This window comes from Canis lupus, chromosome 5 (assembly GCF_003254725.2).
Source record: "Canis lupus dingo isolate Sandy chromosome 5, ASM325472v2, whole genome shotgun sequence".
Classification (NCBI taxonomy): domain Eukaryota; kingdom Metazoa; phylum Chordata; class Mammalia; order Carnivora; family Canidae; genus Canis; species Canis lupus.
This window is the reverse complement of record NC_064247.1, coordinates 80,845,777-80,864,590: the sequence shown is the minus strand read 5'-3', so window position 1 is coordinate 80,864,590 and position 18,814 is coordinate 80,845,777. Positions and strand designations below refer to the sequence as shown.

Sequence of the window (18,814 nt, the reverse complement as noted above, 5' to 3'; positions counted from 1 at the left end):
TGCTGCAAAGCCTCCATAGGCTGTGCATTCTGACAACCCGTAGACTCCCCAAGAAGGCTAGGTCTGTTTTCTCTGGCCAGTGATAGACATCAGTTCTGTAAATAGGCCAAAAAAGTGGTAAAGGTAAATAGTGGTTGTATTCTCTCCTACTGAACAGCCACAGAGAGAGCCCTGGAGTCCCTTCTTTATATGGGATTAACTGAAGGTGGTTCTGGCATTAGGGAGAACAGCCAGGCATCAGTTGTCCACTACCCCCATGTCCAAATAGGCTGTCAGCCTTTCAAACCATAGCACTAAAGGCCAGTCCTCTTGAAATACTAAAACCGTATTTTACCTGTATTCAAATTACTACACCTTATCAGACTTGCACGGTCTTGCTTTCCACTGAAAGTCTGTGGTTAATTTAGGTGTCACTTGGGGACTGAAAAAGCAGACGTTGAAAAGTAACATCTGCTAGGAGATTCCCATCCCCCAGAGAATTTCCTTGAGGACCTTTATCACCGATGAGAGGAGACTGGCAATAAATGATACAGAATTACTCGGGGGAACGAAGTCAGGTTGCTGCTAGGAGGAGGCGATAGTAGGCCAAGGCATGAAGGAGGAGAGCCGTGTGTGTGTGTGTGTGTGTGTGTGTGTGTGTGTGTATGCGCGTGCGCACAGTGTTCCAGGTGAGGAAAGCCCAGATGAAGATCCTGAAGCAGGGTGTATCTGAGGGACTCCAAGGAGGCCAGTGTGACTAACCCCATGCAGGCATGTGCATATGTGTGTGGAGACAGGCAGAGGCCAATCCCATACACTTGGATAAGGATTAGGGGTTTTCCTAGGTGCAGGGGAGCCACTGAAAGTATTTTAAGGGATCCCTGGGTGGCTCAGCGGTTTGGCGCCTGCCTTTGGCCCAGGGCGTGATCCTAGAGACCCGGGATTGAGTCCCACATCAGGCTCCTGGCATGGAGCCTGCTTCTCCCTCTGCCTGTGTCTCTCCTCTCTCTATGTCTATTGTGAATAAATAAATAAAATATTTTAAAAAAAGAAAGAAAGAAAAAAGTATTTTAAGCCCTGGCTACTGAGTAGGGGGGTCTAAACTTGGGTGAGGCTCTGAGGGCTTGGGGGTACTGGCCAGCTGTGTGTGTGTGAAGGGTGAACATTTAATTTACCCTCCCTGACTTTTTCAGTCCTCCTGCTGGTGCTCCTCTTGTTGGTGAGGAGGAAGAGGAAGGTGAAGGAGCCCCTTCTGCTCCCGGAAGACGATACCCGTGACAATGTTTTCTACTACGGCGAAGAGGGAGGTGGTGAGGAGGACCAGGTAAGGTATAAGGAGGTCTAGGGGTCGGGAGATGGGTGCCCCTAAGGCCACTGGTGGATGTGGCTGAGTCAACTAACTAACCACATCAGCTACTTTGACCAGACTCTGGCCTAACGTGCCAATTTTCATGTAGGATTGACTACCAACTCTCCTCTTCTGAGAGGATATCTGGTCCAGTGCTATAGTCCCTTTGACGCCAGCCAAGATGGCCTTGAGGCTATGCTTGATTTCTGAGGAGGGGCTGTGGAAACGAGGGGTTTCGGAAATGTCTGGCAAAGATTGTCTTCTAAGACCTACCCGTGAACCAGAAACCCACGTGGCAGGGGAGTGGGCTGAAACCTAAACTGTGGGGGGCTGCCTTCTCAGTCCCATGTTCTACTTCACCTCCATGAAGGACTATGACATCACCCAACTCCACCGGGGTCTGGAGGCCCGGCCTGAGGTGGTTCTCCGCAACGATGTGGCACCAACCTTCATCCCCACACCCATGTACCGTCCACGTCCAGCCAACCCAGATGAGATTGGGAACTTCATCATCGAGGTGAGGCCTAGGGGGCCAGCCTGGCACAGCCCTTTATTCAAGCACCAGCAGCATGGGATAAAGAGCAAGGGCTTGGAGTCTGGGCTCCTTCCACCAGCTGTATGACTTCTGGCATATTTGAGTAACTTCTGGGTTTCTGTTTTCTCCTCCATAAAATCCTAAGGGGCAGAATGGTTAGCAATATGTTAGGAATAATTTATTCATTTATTCAACAAATAGAACAATTGTTAGAAAAATGTGCAGCCAGACTAAGTTTGAATTTTTAAAGGTCCCAGGTGACCCCAACATGGAGCAGAGTTGGGGACCCTCTGTTATAGATTGCCTTTTTTTTTTTTTTTTTTAATTTGAGAAAGATCATAAGCTGGGGTGGGGTGGGGGTGGCGCGGGGTTGGCAGAGGAAGGAGAAGCAGATTCCCCACTGAGCACACAGCTCTATGAAGCCTCATCCCAGGATCTCAAAATCATGGCCTGAACTGAAGTCAGATGCTTAACCGACTGAGCCACCCAGGCGCCCTGTTATATGTTATTTTTAGGATTGCATCAGTAAGCACCTGGAGCTGCAGTTCCCAAACATTGGAATCTCCTGTGGAACTTTAAAAATTACTGATGTCTATGACTCCCTGCAGAGATTGTAATTTAATTGATCAGATGTGGCCAGGGCTTCGGAATTTTTAAAAAATTCCCAAGTAGGAATCCCTGGGTGGCTCAGCGGTTTAGTGCCTGCCTTCAGCCCAGGGCGTGATCCTAGAGTCCCAGGATCAAGTCCCACATCGGGCTCCCTGCATGGAGCCTGCTTCTCCCTCTGCCTGTGTCTCTGTGCCCCTCTCTCTCTCTCATGAATTAATTAATTAATTAATTAAATATTCCCAAGTAATTTAAGTCTAGGAACCACTGGCCTGCTGGCATGTAGCATTTATTAGGTAATGATAGTGATTTTTTTTTAAGATTTTATTTATTTCTTCATAAGACACACAGAGAGAGGCAGAGACACAGGCAGAGGGAGAAGCAGGCTCTTCGAGGGGAGCCTGATGCGGGATTCGATCCTAGGATCCCAAGATCACAACCTGAGCCGAAGGCAGATGCTCAACCACTGAGCCACCCAGGCATCCCGATGATAGTGATTATTGATAATAGCTGAGTGTTTCCAGTGTTTTTAACTCCGATCACATGTTTGATTTATCTGAGATATTTTGAAAAATAGCAATGCCTGGAATCCAGGGATTCATTTGTTTTTTAAGCTCTGATTTTTTTTTTTTTTTCCAAACCTCCCCAAGCTTAAAATCAAATATTCAGCCAGGGTTGTGAGAACAACTGAACTAGGTATATAGCAGGTATATGATAGAAGTCTATCACAGGCTGGTATCTCATTAGCAATAAATGGAGATTTTCTTTTCTCTTTTTTCTTAAGACCCAACATGGGCCTTGAACACAGACCCCGAGATCAAGAGTCGTATGCTCTACAGACTGAGCCAGCCAGACGCCCCATAAATGGAGGTTCTTAATACAAGGAAGGATAGACTGATGGAATTTTTTTTTAATAGGTTTCATTTATCTATTCATGAGAGACACAGAGAGAGAGACAGGTAGAGACAGGCAGAGGGAGAAGCAGGCCTCATGCCGGGAGCCCGATGTGGGACTCGATCCCGGGTCTCCAGGATCACGCCCTGGGCCGAAGGCAGGCGCTAAACCGCTGCGCCACCTGGGCTGCCCAGTCTCCCATTTTAAAGACAAGACCAAAACAACACATAGAGGTTAAGGCGTTTGCCCCACTTCACAAACCTAGGGTGTGAAGTCCAAGCTCTGACTCCAGCTGTCTGATTTCAGAGTCCCTGCTCTTGACCCCTGGCCCGGTGCACGGAGCCCTTACCGTACGCTGGGCTCAGGGCTCAGTGGTTTTGTGTGTAATTTCATTTCACCTTTCAAAACTCTAACGGAGGGAAGAGGTATCTTCACAGATGAGGAAACGCGGGCTCAGCAGGGCGAACTCCCTCGCCCGAGCTCTCGCAGCTGCTGAGCCGAGCGCTGCTCCTAACCACCTGCTCTTGTCTCCGCAGAACCTGAAGGCGGCCAACACGGACCCCACGGCCCCGCCCTATGACTCCCTATTGGTGTTTGATTACGAGGGGAGCGGCTCCGACGCTGCCTCCCTGAGCTCCCTCACCTCCTCGGCCTCTGACCAGGACCAAGACTATGACTATCTGAACGAGTGGGGCAGCCGCTTCAAGAAGCTGGCGGACATGTACGGGGGTGGCCAGGATGACTAGACAGGACCAGGGGCTAACAGTCAGCTGCGGTGGCATCTCCAAGGAGCCTCAATCCTCCCTCAGCAGGGGACTTGGGAGCTTGTCAAGAAGTGGCCTTAGCGACTTGGAGAGAGGCCCTCAAATCTCACATTAAGGGTTGGTTTCTAAGCCTTTCAGAATGGAGGCACATGGGCGCTTTGATTTCACCTCTGGAAACCTCTCCGCCTGGGCCAGGCTTGCCTCCAAGGCCAAATTTCTGGGAGCCTATCACCTGCCATAAAATGCCCGGACCGACTCTGACCACCCCACGCCCCCCAGTGATGATGTTCTCTCTGGAATGGACCCTTCTCCTTCTTCTTAGAATGAGGCCTCTTATTGCAACCTGGATTTTTTTTTTTTTTTTTTTTTTTTTTAATGCTGTCTTCAAAACATTAGAGGCGGGTCCTCAGCCGTCCCCTGGATTGCTCAGAAACCCGGGCCTGAGCTGCTCGGCTCACATGCCTTCATGCATTTCTCTCTCCTCTCCGGACAACAGGCCTCCTGTCAGAATGAATTCCTGCGTTTTTATACTAAGCGCGACTATGTTGTCCTTTATTTTTTATTTTCCCTGTTGAGTGCTGTAGATAAAGAGTGATGACAATTGTGTAAATGTACTACGACTTTTTTTATTAAAGGAATTTTTCCCAGAGGTGTGTGGGGAGTGAACTACTTTTTTATCGTAGTTTTATTGCCCTGAGAATCATCACATACTAAGCCATTCACCCACGACACTCTCCACTTCAATGGCTTTTTTTCTTAAAGAATTTATTAATCAGGAGAGACAGAGGCAGAGACACAGGCAGAGGGAGAAGCAGGCTCCATGCAGGGAGCCCAACGTGGGACTTGATCCCGGGTCTCCAGCATCAGGCTCTGGGCCGAAGGCACCCCTGAGCCACCTGGGCTGCCCCAAGGGAATACTTTTTAACTCTGCTGGCTTCACCCTGCTTCTTCTCCATGGTAGAGGAAACTCAGGAGTCATACGCTTGCTCAGGTGTGCCTGATGACGGTAAACCTACCCTTCTCTCTACAATTTTTTTTTTTTTAACGTAATCTCTACACTCAGTGTGGTGCTCAGACTCATAACCCTGACTTCCAGTCAGGCTCTTCCAACTGAGCCAGCCAGTGCCCCTCTCTCTGCAAATTCTGAGCTCCCCTTCTGTGTGGGAGAACAATTAACCCTCTTCTCCCTGGGCTGAGCCCCACCAGAGCTACAGGCACCGTCTTTTCTGGAACAGTGGCAGCTCTTGCATAGTGCAGCATGGAAAGATTTCCTCGTCTGTGTGGTAGGCTCTATATGGAAAGGCAGGGAGGGGTCTGATTCTGCTCTTCCTGGCAAGTTAAATTTAACCTCTACTTGCCTCACATTTTTCATTATGAAATGGGGAGTTTTTGTGGAGATCAAATGACTTAATATCTGGCACATAAGTTCTATTTGTGTTCACTGGTAACAGCTACCACTTATTTAATACTTTCTAGGGCCAAATAACTTTATTTCCTTCAAACAAATCCTCACAACCACTCTCGGAGGGGATTTTCCTCCTTTAAAGAATGGCCTCATTGTATTTCTTTTTTTTAAGTGACACCTGATCATCATCAAAATCAAGCCAGACAGAAAATGAGAGAAGTCACCCAGGATGTCCGTGAAATTGGAACGGTCCTAACAACACGCAGATGCAGGGATGAGGATGAAGAGAGAGCAGGGAAAGAACAATAATTCCATGTGTGCCTTTGTTAAAGTGAAGTGGAACATTTTCTTTGCAATGAACCAAAAGAAAAGAATGTGAAGTGAAGCCAAAGGGTTTGCTGAACTTGAAATAAAAGTCTTCTTCCCGCAAGAGTGACTAACACTCTAAAGCATTGCTACTCCAATGCAGCTCCTAGCCGGGCAGCATCAGCATTAGCGGCCGAATCAGAGAGCCTGCAGGTGGGGCCCTGAAATGTGCTTTCATAGGCCTCCAGGCAATTCTAACACACTGTCAAGTTTGGGACCAAAGCTCTGAAGGAGGAGGCAGGGGGTGTCCTGAAATCAAAGGGGAACTAAGTTGAGTGAGAAACCCTTCCCACCTCTCCTTGGTCCACAGCACTCCATAGCACCTTAGCCTGTAGGTCAAGGCCATCTCCCGCCTCACCCTCCAGCTGCAGCTTCTGGCTCCGGGGGCCTCTGATTTCCCTCCACCAGAGTCCTGCTGCTCTTGCCGATAAGGTGAGAGGATTAGGTGTCTCAGCCAGCAAACACCTGCTGCCTGTTATCTTCAACTCCTCTCTGAAAAGCCTGAATAAAGCCTGAAACCCTATCTTCAGCCAAGACTAATAATAAAACCAAACAGCCCCTGTGCAGGCTGGCCTTCCTCCCCTGAGATTTTTGGAGGGCATTGAGGAGGAAAAGTGGCCTCTTCCAGCCAAGCCTGGGCTCTGTGGAGGGATCTAGATTCCCCTGGCAATGGAACGAGGCACCATACTCTGAGTGATTTGGGGGGAAAAAAATCTGGGCTCTGTGATGGGGATGGATGTTACTCTGGGCATGCTTCTCCTCTGCAAAATGGGATTTTAGGACTGTGGTCTTTAGGACCTATAATAAGTCAGCACATGGTCAGTTACCCATGCTAACCACTCCAGAGTTTAGCCCCCATAAATAACCAGTGTGGCTGGCCATACCAGGGGGGACTGGGTGAATGAGTTTAAATACCTGGAATGTTAATCTTTGATATTTTGTGGTGTGAAAATTTGGTATGCATCCTTCCGATCTATACACATACACGTTTCACATACACGTTGCAGTATACATTTCATAACAAGGCCTCGGAGACTGCCTCACCGTCTGCGACATACCCAGTTGGGATATGTTAGCATTTATTTAATAAGTTCACCACCATCCATGGACATTGAGGATTCTAATCTTTTGACCTTAACCATGTTGAAAAAAAAAAAAAAAACATGTTGAAATAAACTCCCTGGAGCATCCAGCTCTGCAAATGCTTCAAAGCCAGTCCTCCAATGACCAGGGATGGGTGAGAGGGGTCCTCATGGCCTTGTTTGGGATCAAGGCTGCCCACTTCCACGTGGAGGGGTCAGTCAAGCTGACAGCTTCCTGCTGGAAGGACCCCTCATGCCATTCTGTTAAGTGACCCCCCCCCCCAGACTTAACAGCCAAAGTCACAGATCCCTAGTCCAATAAAAAAAAAAAAGAAATTGTGAGGGACCCTGGCTGGCTCAGTCATTGGGGCTTAAGATTCTTGATCTTGGGATCATGAGTTTGAGCCCATGTTTGGCATATAGATCACTAAAAGAAATAAACTTAAAATTTTTTTTTATCAAATTGCTGGAGGAAGGGGTCAGGTGGCCAAGAGACCTGGCTCTTTGGCTTCCTCTTCTTAGTGTTTCTCCTTAAGCCCCAAACCACAGCACTTTGAAAATTGCCCTCAATTCACCCCTGTTGTTTTTCAGATGGGAAGATAGTTTGCAAAGCAGGCACTCCCCAACATCCGCTCAGCAGGGCTGAGATGGGCAGAGCCTGAGCCTCCCTTCACACATTTTCCCTTGCTGCTGACCTGAGCTGGGGGGCTGCAGATAGGACCCACTTCCCCGGGTGAACTTTGTCTAGGCCCTTGGGGAGCCTGAGGGAAACGACTGTCATCCTTGGAAGGTGGGCAAGTAACTGAGGTCTCAATGCACAGCCTCTTGTGCTTAACCCTAGGCCCACACACAAGATCCAGGCAGGGAAATGCTGAGGGATGGCCAATCAGGAGGGGGTCCCGAGGTCGGCTGGCCTGCCACTAAACGGGTGGGGACAGTCACTAAGGAAAGCCCCCTTTACAGTCCGTACCCCGTATGGCCAGTTCCAGACTCACTGGGGAACTCCACAGAGCCAACTCCTTTTTAGCTAAAGGTAGAGCTACTTTCCACCAAGAACCATTGGTTCCGGACACAGGTTCAATCCTAGCACTTCCAGTGTACGATCACCTTAACTCACTTAACCTTTCTGTGCCTCACTTTTCTCATCTGCAAAATGGAGGAGTAAATGAGTTAATATGTTTTTTAAAGATTTTATTTATTCATGAGAGACACAGAGAGAGGCAGAGGGAGAAGCAGGCTCCCTGGGGAGGAGCCTGATGCGCCTCGATCCCAGGACCGCGGGATCCCCCAAACCGAAGACCGACCCTCAACCTCTGAGCCATCCAGGGGCCCCAAGTTTAATATGTGCAGAGTGTTGAGCAAGAGTGCCCGGCGTGCGGAGCTGCGGAAGTGCGCTCTGCTGCGTGATGGCCCGCGGCTGGGCCGAGACCGCCCCTGGGTCTCCGCCGCTCGCGCTGCCTGCAGGAAGCGGCTCCCGGGCCTTCCCCAGGAGCCCGGCAGAGGGCGCTACCGGCCGGCGGGCGGGCGGGGCGCGGGGTGAGGGCCTGCAGGCGTGGCAGCCGCCCGCGGCTCGGGAGCAAGCTTTGGTGCTTCCCCTTTTACTTATTTTTTTTTTTTAAGATTATTTATTTATTCGTGAGGGACACAGAGAGAGAGAGAGGCAGAGACACAGGCAGAGGGAGAAGCAGGCTCCATGCACTGGGAGCCCGACGTGGGACTCAATCCCAGGTCTCCAGGATCGCGCCCTGGGCCGAAGGCAGCCGCCCCCCCGCTGGGCCACCCAGGGATCCCGATGCTTCCCCTTTTAAAAGGAAATTGAAAAAAATAAATAAAAATAAAAGGAAATTGAGGGCACCTGGGGGGGGCGGTGCTCAGCGGTGGAGCCGCTGCCTTTGGCTCCAGCCGGCCCTGATCCCCGGGTCCTGGGATGAGTCCAGCATCGGGCTCGGGGAGTGGGGGGGGGGGGGGGGGGAGAACCTACTTCACCCTCTGCCCGTGTCTCTGCCTCTCTATGTCTCTCATGAATAAAGAAATACAATCCGGGATCCCTGGGTGGCGCAGTGGTTTGGCGCCTGCCTTTGGCCCAGGGCGCGATCCTGGAGATCCGGGATCGAATCCCACGTCGGGCTCCCTGCATGGAGCCTGCTTCTCCCTCTGCCTATGTCTCTGCCTCTCTCTCTCTCACTGTGTGCCTATCATAAATGAATAAAAAATTAAAAAAAAAAAAAAGAAATACAATCCTTAAAATAAATCAATAAATATAAATAAATAAGTAATTAATAAATAAGGAAAGGGAAGGTAAAGAAAGTAAAGGCCGTGCACAGACCAGAGATAACTCAGACATTTTGCTGTACAGGTCTCCTTGATGCCCAAGTACGAGCTCTGGTCGTTCCGTGGGGCCTGCAACTCTTGATCTTGGGGTTGTGACGTTGATCCCTACCTTGAGTATAGAGATTATGAAAAATAAAATCTTTAAAAAAGAAAAATTGCAGCTATAATGGGGGTGTGAGGGCAGGCAGGTGGTGGGAGAGGGTCTTCATACATGGCCTAGCCCCTCACACAAGGCAGAGTTAACCCCAACTGACCCTGAGACTCTGAGGCTCTGACACAAAAAAGCCACAACACTCCCAGCCACTTCTGGGGTCCCCTAGAGTATGGGGCATCACCCCAGGGCTTTTTTATTCATTTAACAATTTACCAAGCATGTGTGTGTGCCAGGCACTGTTCTAGGTGCCAGAGATACAGAAATGCAGAAAATAATCAAAATCTCAGTCCTGATATATTGGAAGCTCTGGGCAAAATTGTGTGGAGGGCCAACATAGCATATGAGTTGAGTAAACTGTTAAGTGAAAGATATTCTATCAGGCAGCCCTGGTGGCGCAGTGGTTTAGCGCCGCCTGCAGCCCAGGGTGTGATCCTGGAGACCTGGGATCGGGTCCCACGTCGGGCTCCCTGCATGGAGCCTGCTTCTCTCTCTGCCTGGGTCTCTGCCTCTCTTTCTAGCTGTGTCTCTATGAATAAATAAACTTAAAAAAGAAAAAAAAAAGATATTCTATCTTCCTACTAGAACAAGCCTGTCTTCACAGCAATCTGGAAGGCCAGGTTTTAATCTGGATCTTCAGATATCTAGTGTACTGGGCCAGAATGTGACTCATGGCCAGAGTTAGCCCTCATCCCAGGAGCAATGGTCATTTCTACCCACCCCAGGCTCAATTCCACGCCGTGAGGTTCCTGTGGGTACAACCCAGCCCATGCACCCAAACTTCATCCACTGATACCCATAGGCAGCCTTCCATCCCCTGGGCCTAGGAATATACACCTGGATTATGCTGGCTGCCCTCTGCACAGCCCTGGGGTGGCCTGGGGCCGTTTGAGCAGGGAATGATCTAGAGAGCAAGAAGGGAGATCCAGGTTCTAGCAGTCACAACTCCTTGGCTTCAGGGGAAAGGCAGGGGGGTCAGAGCAGGGCCTTCAAAAGCACAGAGCAGAGGCCCTTCTTGCCCAGTCTAAGGGTGATCCTGCTAACATTCAATGGGAGACAGGCCATAAACAAGACAAATCAGTAAAATACATGGTACAGTGAGATGTGAAGCTACAGAAGAAGATGAAGCTGGGAGAGGGTGCAGGAAGGACAGGGCTGGGTGCGGGGCTCAGCTCTAGTAGTCAGAGAAGGCCTCCCTGAGAAGGTGACATCTGAGCAAAGGCTGGAGGATACTAGAGAGCGAGTATGCAGGTATGCTTGGATAAAAGGAATAAGTGCAAAGGCCCTGAGGCAGGAGCGTGCTTGGTGCGATTCAGCAGGGAGGCCAGTGTGACTCAGAGCAGAGGAAGAGCAAGAGTACACTGGGAGATGAGGTCAGACGGGTAAGAAGGGGGGCCGGGTCGAGTCCAGGAAGCCCTGGGAAAAGGCCTGACACAGCAACCTGGGTTCTGTTCCGAAGCTGGCGAAACCTGATTCCCCCTGCTGCTTCCCCCCACCGAGGAGGCACGGCCGGGACCTGTCCAGGCGTGCGGGCAGCTGCAGAGCTGGCGGGCAGGAGCTGCAGGATTCCTCTCCTTGGCGGGGCGGGGCCCCCAGAGTCGTGGGCCGCAGTCCTGGTGAAGAGGGCAGCCCCTAGAGGCCCCAGGCTGAGTGTGACTCACCTTCGCGCCTCCCCAACCCCAGTTTGCTGAGGCGCCCCTCTTGAAGGGCTGGGAGGAGACCGGTGGGGGGGGGTGGGGGGGGTGACACTCGGAAAGGCCTCGTCCCCATCCCTTGCCGTGCCCAGCAGGCAGCCGGTGGGGCTCCCGGGCGCTGGCGCTGGGCCCCACCCACCGTGCCCCGCAGCCGCCCCAGGCAGGGCCAGTCCCCCAGGCGGTGTGTGTCACCGGGTGTCACCCCTGCCCTGACGGCTGAGGCACTGTTGGAAGACCACATAAACGATGACAGGAAGCATGACCACTGGAGCTCCTCTGAATGAGGCCCCTGCTGTGTGCTGGGCAATATGCTAGATTTTTCTTTTTTTTTTTTTTTAGATTTTATTTATTCATGAGAGAGCGGGAGAGAGGCAGAGACACAGGCAGAGAGAAGCAGGCCCCATGCAGGGAGCCCGATGCGGGACTCTGGGGTCATGCCCCGGGCCGAAGGCAGACGCTCCACAGCTGAGCCGCCCAGGCGCCCCAATATGCGAGATTTCACTCCAAAAGCGGAGTTATAAAATGTCCACAAGATCCAGTCCCTTTGCCTCTGGGACCTCATCTCCTGCTGCTCTGGTTCTTCACTCACTGGTGTTCCACCTGTATCGGTCTCCTGCTCGGCTTGAAGCCCTAGAAGCCCTAGGCCCGCTCCCACCTCGGGGTCTGAGTTTGCTGCACCCTCTGGCTGACCTGCGTTCCTCCAGGCATCTCAGGGCTCCCTCACCTCCTCCAGCGTCCCCCAAATGTCAACCAGGGGGCACCCGGGTGGCTCAATCGGTGAAGTGGCTGCCTTCGCCTGAGGCCCTGATTCCAGGGTCCTGGGAGGGAGCCCGATAGGCTCCTGCTCAGCTGCCTCTCCCTCTGCCCCTGCCTGCTGCTCCTCCTGCTTGCACACTCACAATCTCTCCCTGTCAGATAAATAAATAAAATCTTAAAAAAACAGAAACTAAGAACTCCTAACCAAAAAACCAAAAACAAACAAACAAACAAAAAAAAACAACAACAACTAACACAGCAGATATTGGATCCCCTTTAAAAAAAAAAAAAAAAAGAAAAGAAAAAGAAAAAATAAAAATAAAAATAAAATACAAAAGAAAAGTCAACCTGTCAGCAATCCTATCCCTGGATAGAACTGGCACCATACTGCAGCTTTTACCTATTGCCCCATTTAGTTTTTCTCCTCCTCCCACCCTTTGAAGATTAGCTCGAAGGGACATAACGTCCCTCCTCTGCTGCTGCAGCCTCAACCCACAGAACAGTGACAGGATTACAGTGGGTACGCAGTAAATATTTGTTAAATAAAAGAACTTTACAACTCTCCAAGGCAGGGGCGCCTGGCTGGCTCAGCAGTTGAGCGCCTGCTTTCGGCCCAGGGCCTGATCCCAGGGTCCCGAGATCGAGTCCCACGTCGGGCTCCTGCATGGAGCCTGCTTCTCCAAGGCAGGTTTTATAAACTCCTCTCTGGGAACGGAGAAGCCGAGGCCCCGGGAGGCCGCAGGTCCCCCGTGGTCAGGCGCAGGCGGAAAGCCCCGGAGTTGAGGGGGTCCAGGCCCGCAGGCGGGCGGCACCTGCTCCACCCGCGACGGCGCTCCGGGGAGGCTGTGATCACACCGAGGCGGAGAGCCGCACGGATGGGAGAGAAAGCTGGTCTGTCCCTTCTGACCACGCTGCTGTTTCCCGGGAGCCGGGCTTCCTGCCTGCGCAGGGCTGCGGGGTGACTTCAGGCCGAACGAGGCAGGGACTGAAGCATGAGATGACCCTAAGTCACAAGAAAGAAAGGCATTCCGTTTTCAGTGCTCCTGCTTGCATCAAGGAGAGTCCTCCTTTTTGTGCGTGGCAAGTCCAACAACTTAAGACGTACATTTCTCTCTCTCTCTCTTTTTTTTTTTAAGATTTTATTTATTTATTCATGAGACACACAGAGAGAAGGAGGCAGAGACACAGGCAGAGGGAGAAGCAGGTTCCACGCAGGGAGCCCGACGTGGGACTCGATCCCAGGACCCCAGGATCACGCCCTGAGCCCAAGGCAGGCGCCCAGCCGCTGAGCCCCCCAGGGGTCCCGAATCTCTCTGTTCCTTAAGAAGAGGATGATGTGAGTACATTCCTTGCCACGTTGCTGCAACAATCAAATAAGTTAATGGAGGTAACACACTTAGAACAGCACGTGGCTCATAGCAAATACTCAATAAATGTCAATCCTCATAGTTTTTGTTAACTCTAGGGTGGGCTGGAAACAAAAGGAGAGGTTGGAATCAAGGATGCTGATTAAAATGCTGTCACCCCTGTGCCTCAGTTTCCTATCTGAAGCCCCTGCTCCCTGGGCGTCCTCCTTTCCAGCTCCGTGAGGTGTGGGAGCCCACGGAGTACTGGAAAGATCAACCACTAGAACTTGGTGCCTGCCTCATCATTCAGCAGATTTTTATTGAGCCTCTACTGAGTGCCAGGCCCTGGGGATATGTGGAAAAACAACTCCACCCCACGTCTCTTACATAAATAAGCTCTAGCCTGAGCGGGAAGAGATGAGGAGGAACCAGGCAGTCACAATGCGGGCTGATCTTAGCTTGACCTGGTGTGGAGTCAGGGAGGGCTTCCTGGAAGAGGCAGTACCCAGGCTGATACTTGAGGGCTGTGTAGAAGTTTGTCAGGGGCTGGAGGAGATAGAGAGGAGCAGTGTGTGCTCAGCAGGGGCAGGGGCATGACCAAATTGGTGTTCTGGAATGATCCCTCTAGGGACACATGGGTGGCTCAGCAGTCGGGCACCTCTGCCTTCAGCCCAGGGTGTGGTCCTGAGGTCTCGGGATCGAGTCCCACATCAAGCTCCCCACAGGGAGCCTGCTCCTCCCTCTGCCTGTGTCTCTGCCTCTTTCTCTGTGTCTCTCTTGAATAAATAAATAAAATGAAAAAATAAATAAATAGGTAGAATGATCCCTCTAACATGTGACCTAGGTAGACTTGCATATATGCAAAATTCCAGATGGATGAGGCCACTTACTGTTGTTCCATTGTCTGTAAGAGCAAAAGATTGGTAATAACCCTTCGTCTGTCCGTGGTGGCGGCAGGGCGGCCACTTAAATAAACTCTGCCACACTCGCAGCACGGGATGGATATTCTGCAACTTAAGCAAAGAAGAAGGAAGCTCTTTTTTGCACTAACGTGGAAAGATTTCTAAGGTCTCTTGCCAAGTGAAAAAGCAAGTTGGGGGGACGCCCGGCTGGGTCAGAGGTTGAGCGTCTGCCTTTGGCCCAGGGTGTGATCCTGGAGACTCAGGATCGAGTCCCGCATCGGGCTCCCTGCATGGAGCCTGCTTCTCCCTCTGCCTGTGTCTCTGCCTCTCCCTCTCCTCTGTGTGTGTCTGTCATGAATAAATAAATAAAATCTTAAAAAAAAAAAAAGCAAGCTGCAGAACAATGTGGAAAGTGTACTACTTTTTGTGTAAAAAAAAAAAAAAGAGGAAAATGAGACTGAGAAATTCTGTAATACAATAGCATAGCCACCCAATAGAATGATCTGTGATGATGGAAATGTTCTATATTTGCGCCGACCAACACTGAAGCCACTCACCACATGTGGCATTTGAAATGTGTGACTGAGGAACTGAAATTTTTTTCATTTAATTACCTTAATTTTACGTTTGAATCTAAATAGCCATGGGTAGAGGTGCGCCTGGCTAGCTCAGCCAGAAGAGTATGCAACTCTTGATCTTGGGATCGTGAGTTCCATGTTTGTGGTCGCCTCATGTTTGTGGGGGTAGAGATTACTTAAAAATAAATAAATAAATAAATAAATAAATAAATAAATAAATAAACAAACAAACAAACTTTAAAAAGCCACATGTGGAAAGGGGAATTTACCAGCTCAGAAGACAGTGCTGTCACCCAAGTAGGGGTAATGGTAGGTAGAACAAGAGTGTAGACAGAAGTGAGTAGATTCAGGGGTATTTAGGAGGATGGGATGGCTGATCGGATGTGGGTTGATCAGTGAGTGAAAGGATAGAGTTATAAGGACACATAGTTGGCTCAGTCTTTAGAGCACGTGACTCTCGATTTTGAGTTTGTCAATTCAAGACCCACATTGGGGGTAGATTTTACTCAAAAAATAAAAAATAAAAAAAGGAGTTACAGACTAGATGTTCAATTTCTGTCCTGGGTGGCTGTTCGATAATGGTGCCACTTTCTGAAATGAAGACAGAAAGAGCACAGGTTGGAGAAGAGCAGTGATGGGTTTGGTTTTGGACATGCCTGCATTTTGAACATTTTGAGGTGCCTCTGGGACATGGGAATGCAGATGCTCAGGTACAGTAAAGTTCCAGCCTCGTGTTTGCACACCTCTACCTGTGGCTATTTAGATTTCATGACTAAATAAGTAAAATCTTTAAAAATGAATGAATGAATGAATGAATGAATGAATAAGAAATAAAAATAAAATGGGAATAAGAAAGATAGGCAAACACCAGAATTTTGAACTCAGGACTTCCTAAACCTGAGGTCCTTATGCTGCCCACTTCTGGGCCCAATGCAGCATTTTCCCTCCCCTGGCATTTCTCACTCCCTCTGCTGTTGGCCCTTGGCCAGTGTCCCCTCCTTCTCTCCTCCGGATACCTCTCCACCCTTCTCCACCCTTCCATCCCTACTTTCCTTCCATCCCCATGTCTCAATGGAAATGAAGTCAAGATTGTTGTTTTTTTTTTTTTTAAGATTTTATTTATTTATACATGAGAGACACAGAGAAAGGGAGGCAGAGAAGCAGGCTCCACGCAGGGAGCCCGACGTGGGACTCCATACCGGGTCTCCAGGATCAGGCCCTGGGCTAAAGGGGGCGCTAAACCGCTGAGCCACCCAGCTGCCCTCAAGATTGTTTTTGATGAAAAAAAAAAAAGAAAAAAAAAGATTGTTTTTGATGGAATGTACTTTATGATCCTTGAAAAATATTTTAAATGTAGAATCTCATGTATCGTTTCCATTAAGGAAAAAACAATAAAATCAAGTCATTTCATTCTTAGAGGTCACTTTTTTTTTAATTTCCCCTAGTAATTCAGTTGACCCTCAATTAAAGAAGAAAAGTTCCCCTAATCCTAATCAACAAGTATATCAGGTTGCACTTGCTCCTGCTGGCTGGGGTCAGAAGCAAGTTTATTTTTCCCGGGGTATTAGACATCTTGACTCATGAATCACCAGGGAATAGCTTCAGGTTTTTAATTTCAAGTGTTTCAAATGGCTGCTTACAGATACTCTTCCGTCTTCTCTGTGCCCACCAGATTTCTTGCTGAGACAATTTGGGGTTTTGCTGCCTCCGAAGGACTACCCCTCCCCCCATTTGTGCCAGAGTGACCTTTCCAGAACATAGATCTTGTCTTGTCCCTTCTCTGCTTAAGCACTTCTGTTCCGTTCCCATGACCTACTAGATGAAGTCCAAGTAGCATGTCATGTGAAGCCCTCCAAAAACCCTGGCCTACATTGACCTTACAGCTTTAATTCCTGCCCACTCATAACCTCTCCCCAGGTACAAGCCCCATAAGCCACACTGAACAGTTCACCCTTCCGGAACATAGCCTTTCCTAGTGCCTCTCCTTTGCTTGTGCTGTTCTCCTACCTGGGAGTCTTCCCTTCTCACCCCATTGCTCCCTGAATCTGATAAACTCTTGCAAGCATTTCCCCCTGCAAAGCCTTCCTTATTACCCTAGTAGAGTCAGAATTAGCTGCTCCCTTGACTTTCTACTCTTTATTCTAGCAGAGCTCATGAGACTCTCTTTTTTTTTTTTTTTTTTTTTAGTTTTTATTTATTTATTCATGAGAGACACAGAGAGAGGCAGAGACACAGGCAGAGGGAGAAGCAGGCCCCATGCAGGAGCCCAACGGGGGACTCGATCCCGATCCCGGGACTCCAGGATCAGGCCCTGGGCTGAAGGCAGACGTTCAACCACTGAGCCACCCAGGCGTCCCGAGACTCGAACTCTTAAGCGTTTTGTGTCCATCTCCCTATTTTGGTCTTAGGCTCACCGAGCACCTCTGCCTTAACATCCCCAGGCCACACTTTTTTTTTTTTTTTTGATTTTTTTTTTTTTTTTTTTTTTTTTAGGTAATCTCTACACCCACCATGGGGCTCAGATTTACACCCCCAAGATCAGGAGTCACAGGAAGTCTCCCTCCTTACGAGTGTTTCCTTAGCGTCTGCATTAATGACTCATCACCCTAGATTATAAATGCTTCTGTATGTGTCTATCTCCTCCACCTGTCCGAGGACACCTGAGGGCGGGGACTGTGGGTCTAGCCCAGGGCAGGTACCTGGTGATAGCTAATGATTAGAGAGCACTTTCAGCATGCCCACTGTGTTTTGAGCACTTTACATATAGTCACACATTTAAGGAACAGGTTTTTTTTAAGTAAACTCTACCCCCAACATGGGGCTCAAACCCATGACCCAGAGATCAAGAGTACGTGCTCTACTGTTCGAGCCAGCCAGGTGCCCCTGTATACCAATTCACTTAAATGCCAGAACAACCCCATGAGGTGGGTATCATTAGCTCCATTTTCCAGAAGAGCAAACTGAAGCCAGAGAGATTCTACACTTGCCCAAAGTCACACAGCCAGGAAGCAGAGGAACAAGGATTTTAATCCAGGCCATCTGGCTCCAGGGCCATCTCCTACCCACTGCATGATACTCATTGCATAAGTGAGTGGACGGAAGTGGAGTTGATGCTGAGGAGCCCGGCACACCCTGGATTCCTGCTCCTCTTCCCCCAGGAGACCTAGACCCATGCCAGACTGCAGGGAGTTGCCCACATGCGAGGCCAAGATCTGTACTAATAAAGCGTTCTTGGTGAATAGCATTTTAATAAAGACTTGTTGTTTTCCTCTGCCAGACAGGCCACCCCATTTCCTGCCACCCCACAGGGAGGTCCTGGGAATGGTTAACATTGCTTTGCTGTTGAATAACCTCTGGAGTAGCTTTAGTAACAAAAGAACTCTCGGCACAAGCCTCCTGCCAAACTTTTAAAGACAATCCCCTCTCTCCTTGTTGGTAGGCCCAATAGATGGCTCAAAGTCCTGAAATATGGCTTATCTTTGTCTCAGTAACTCAAGGGGAGTTACCCTTGGAGAAATTGATCCAGACCTACCATATGATTCATCAAAGGTGTGTATATGAAGAGGTTCCTCATAACATTGTTTATAAGAAGAAACACTGGAAAAAACTCTAGGTAGGTCAGGGGCAGCCCCGGGGGTCTCAGCGGTTTAGCACCTGCCATCGGCCCAGGGCATGATCCTGGAGACCCCGGGTCAAGTCCCACATCAGGCTCCCTGCATGGAGCTTGCTTCTCCCTCTGCCTGTGTCTCTGCCTCTCTCTCTCTCTCTCTCTGTCTCTGTCTCTCATGAATAAATAAATAAAATCTTGAAAAAAGAAAAGTTGCCTTGGGGGTGGCGGGTAGGGAACAGAGTGGCTGGGGGATCAGAGAGGAAGAGTTATTTTTTTATTTTTATTTTTAAAGATTTTATTTATTTATTCATGAGAGAGAGAGAGGCAGAGACACAGGGAGAGGGAGAAGCAGGCTCCATGCAGGGAGCCCGACGTGGGACTCGATCCCAGGACCCCAGGATCACGCCCTGAGCTGAAGGCAAACGCTCAACCGCTGAACTGCCCAAGCGTCCCAACTTTTTCTATTT

General features: G+C 49.6%; 1 protein-coding gene across 1 annotated transcript in view; it reads left to right on the top strand.

Moving 5' to 3' along the window:
- Nucleotides 1-4,773, top strand: part of CDH3 (cadherin 3) — a 47,177-nt gene extending 42,404 nt beyond the window's left edge. Inside the window, exons 14-16 of the mRNA XM_025426630.3 lie at nucleotides 1,173-1,303; nucleotides 1,698-1,844; nucleotides 3,899-4,773. Coding sequence (XP_025282415.1) covers nucleotides 1,173-1,303; nucleotides 1,698-1,844; nucleotides 3,899-4,108 — 488 coding nt within the window. The 3' untranslated portion in view covers nucleotides 4,109-4,773. The remainder of the gene's footprint in view (nucleotides 1-1,172; nucleotides 1,304-1,697; nucleotides 1,845-3,898) is intronic.
- Nucleotides 4,774-18,814: the final 14,041 nt, after the last annotated feature.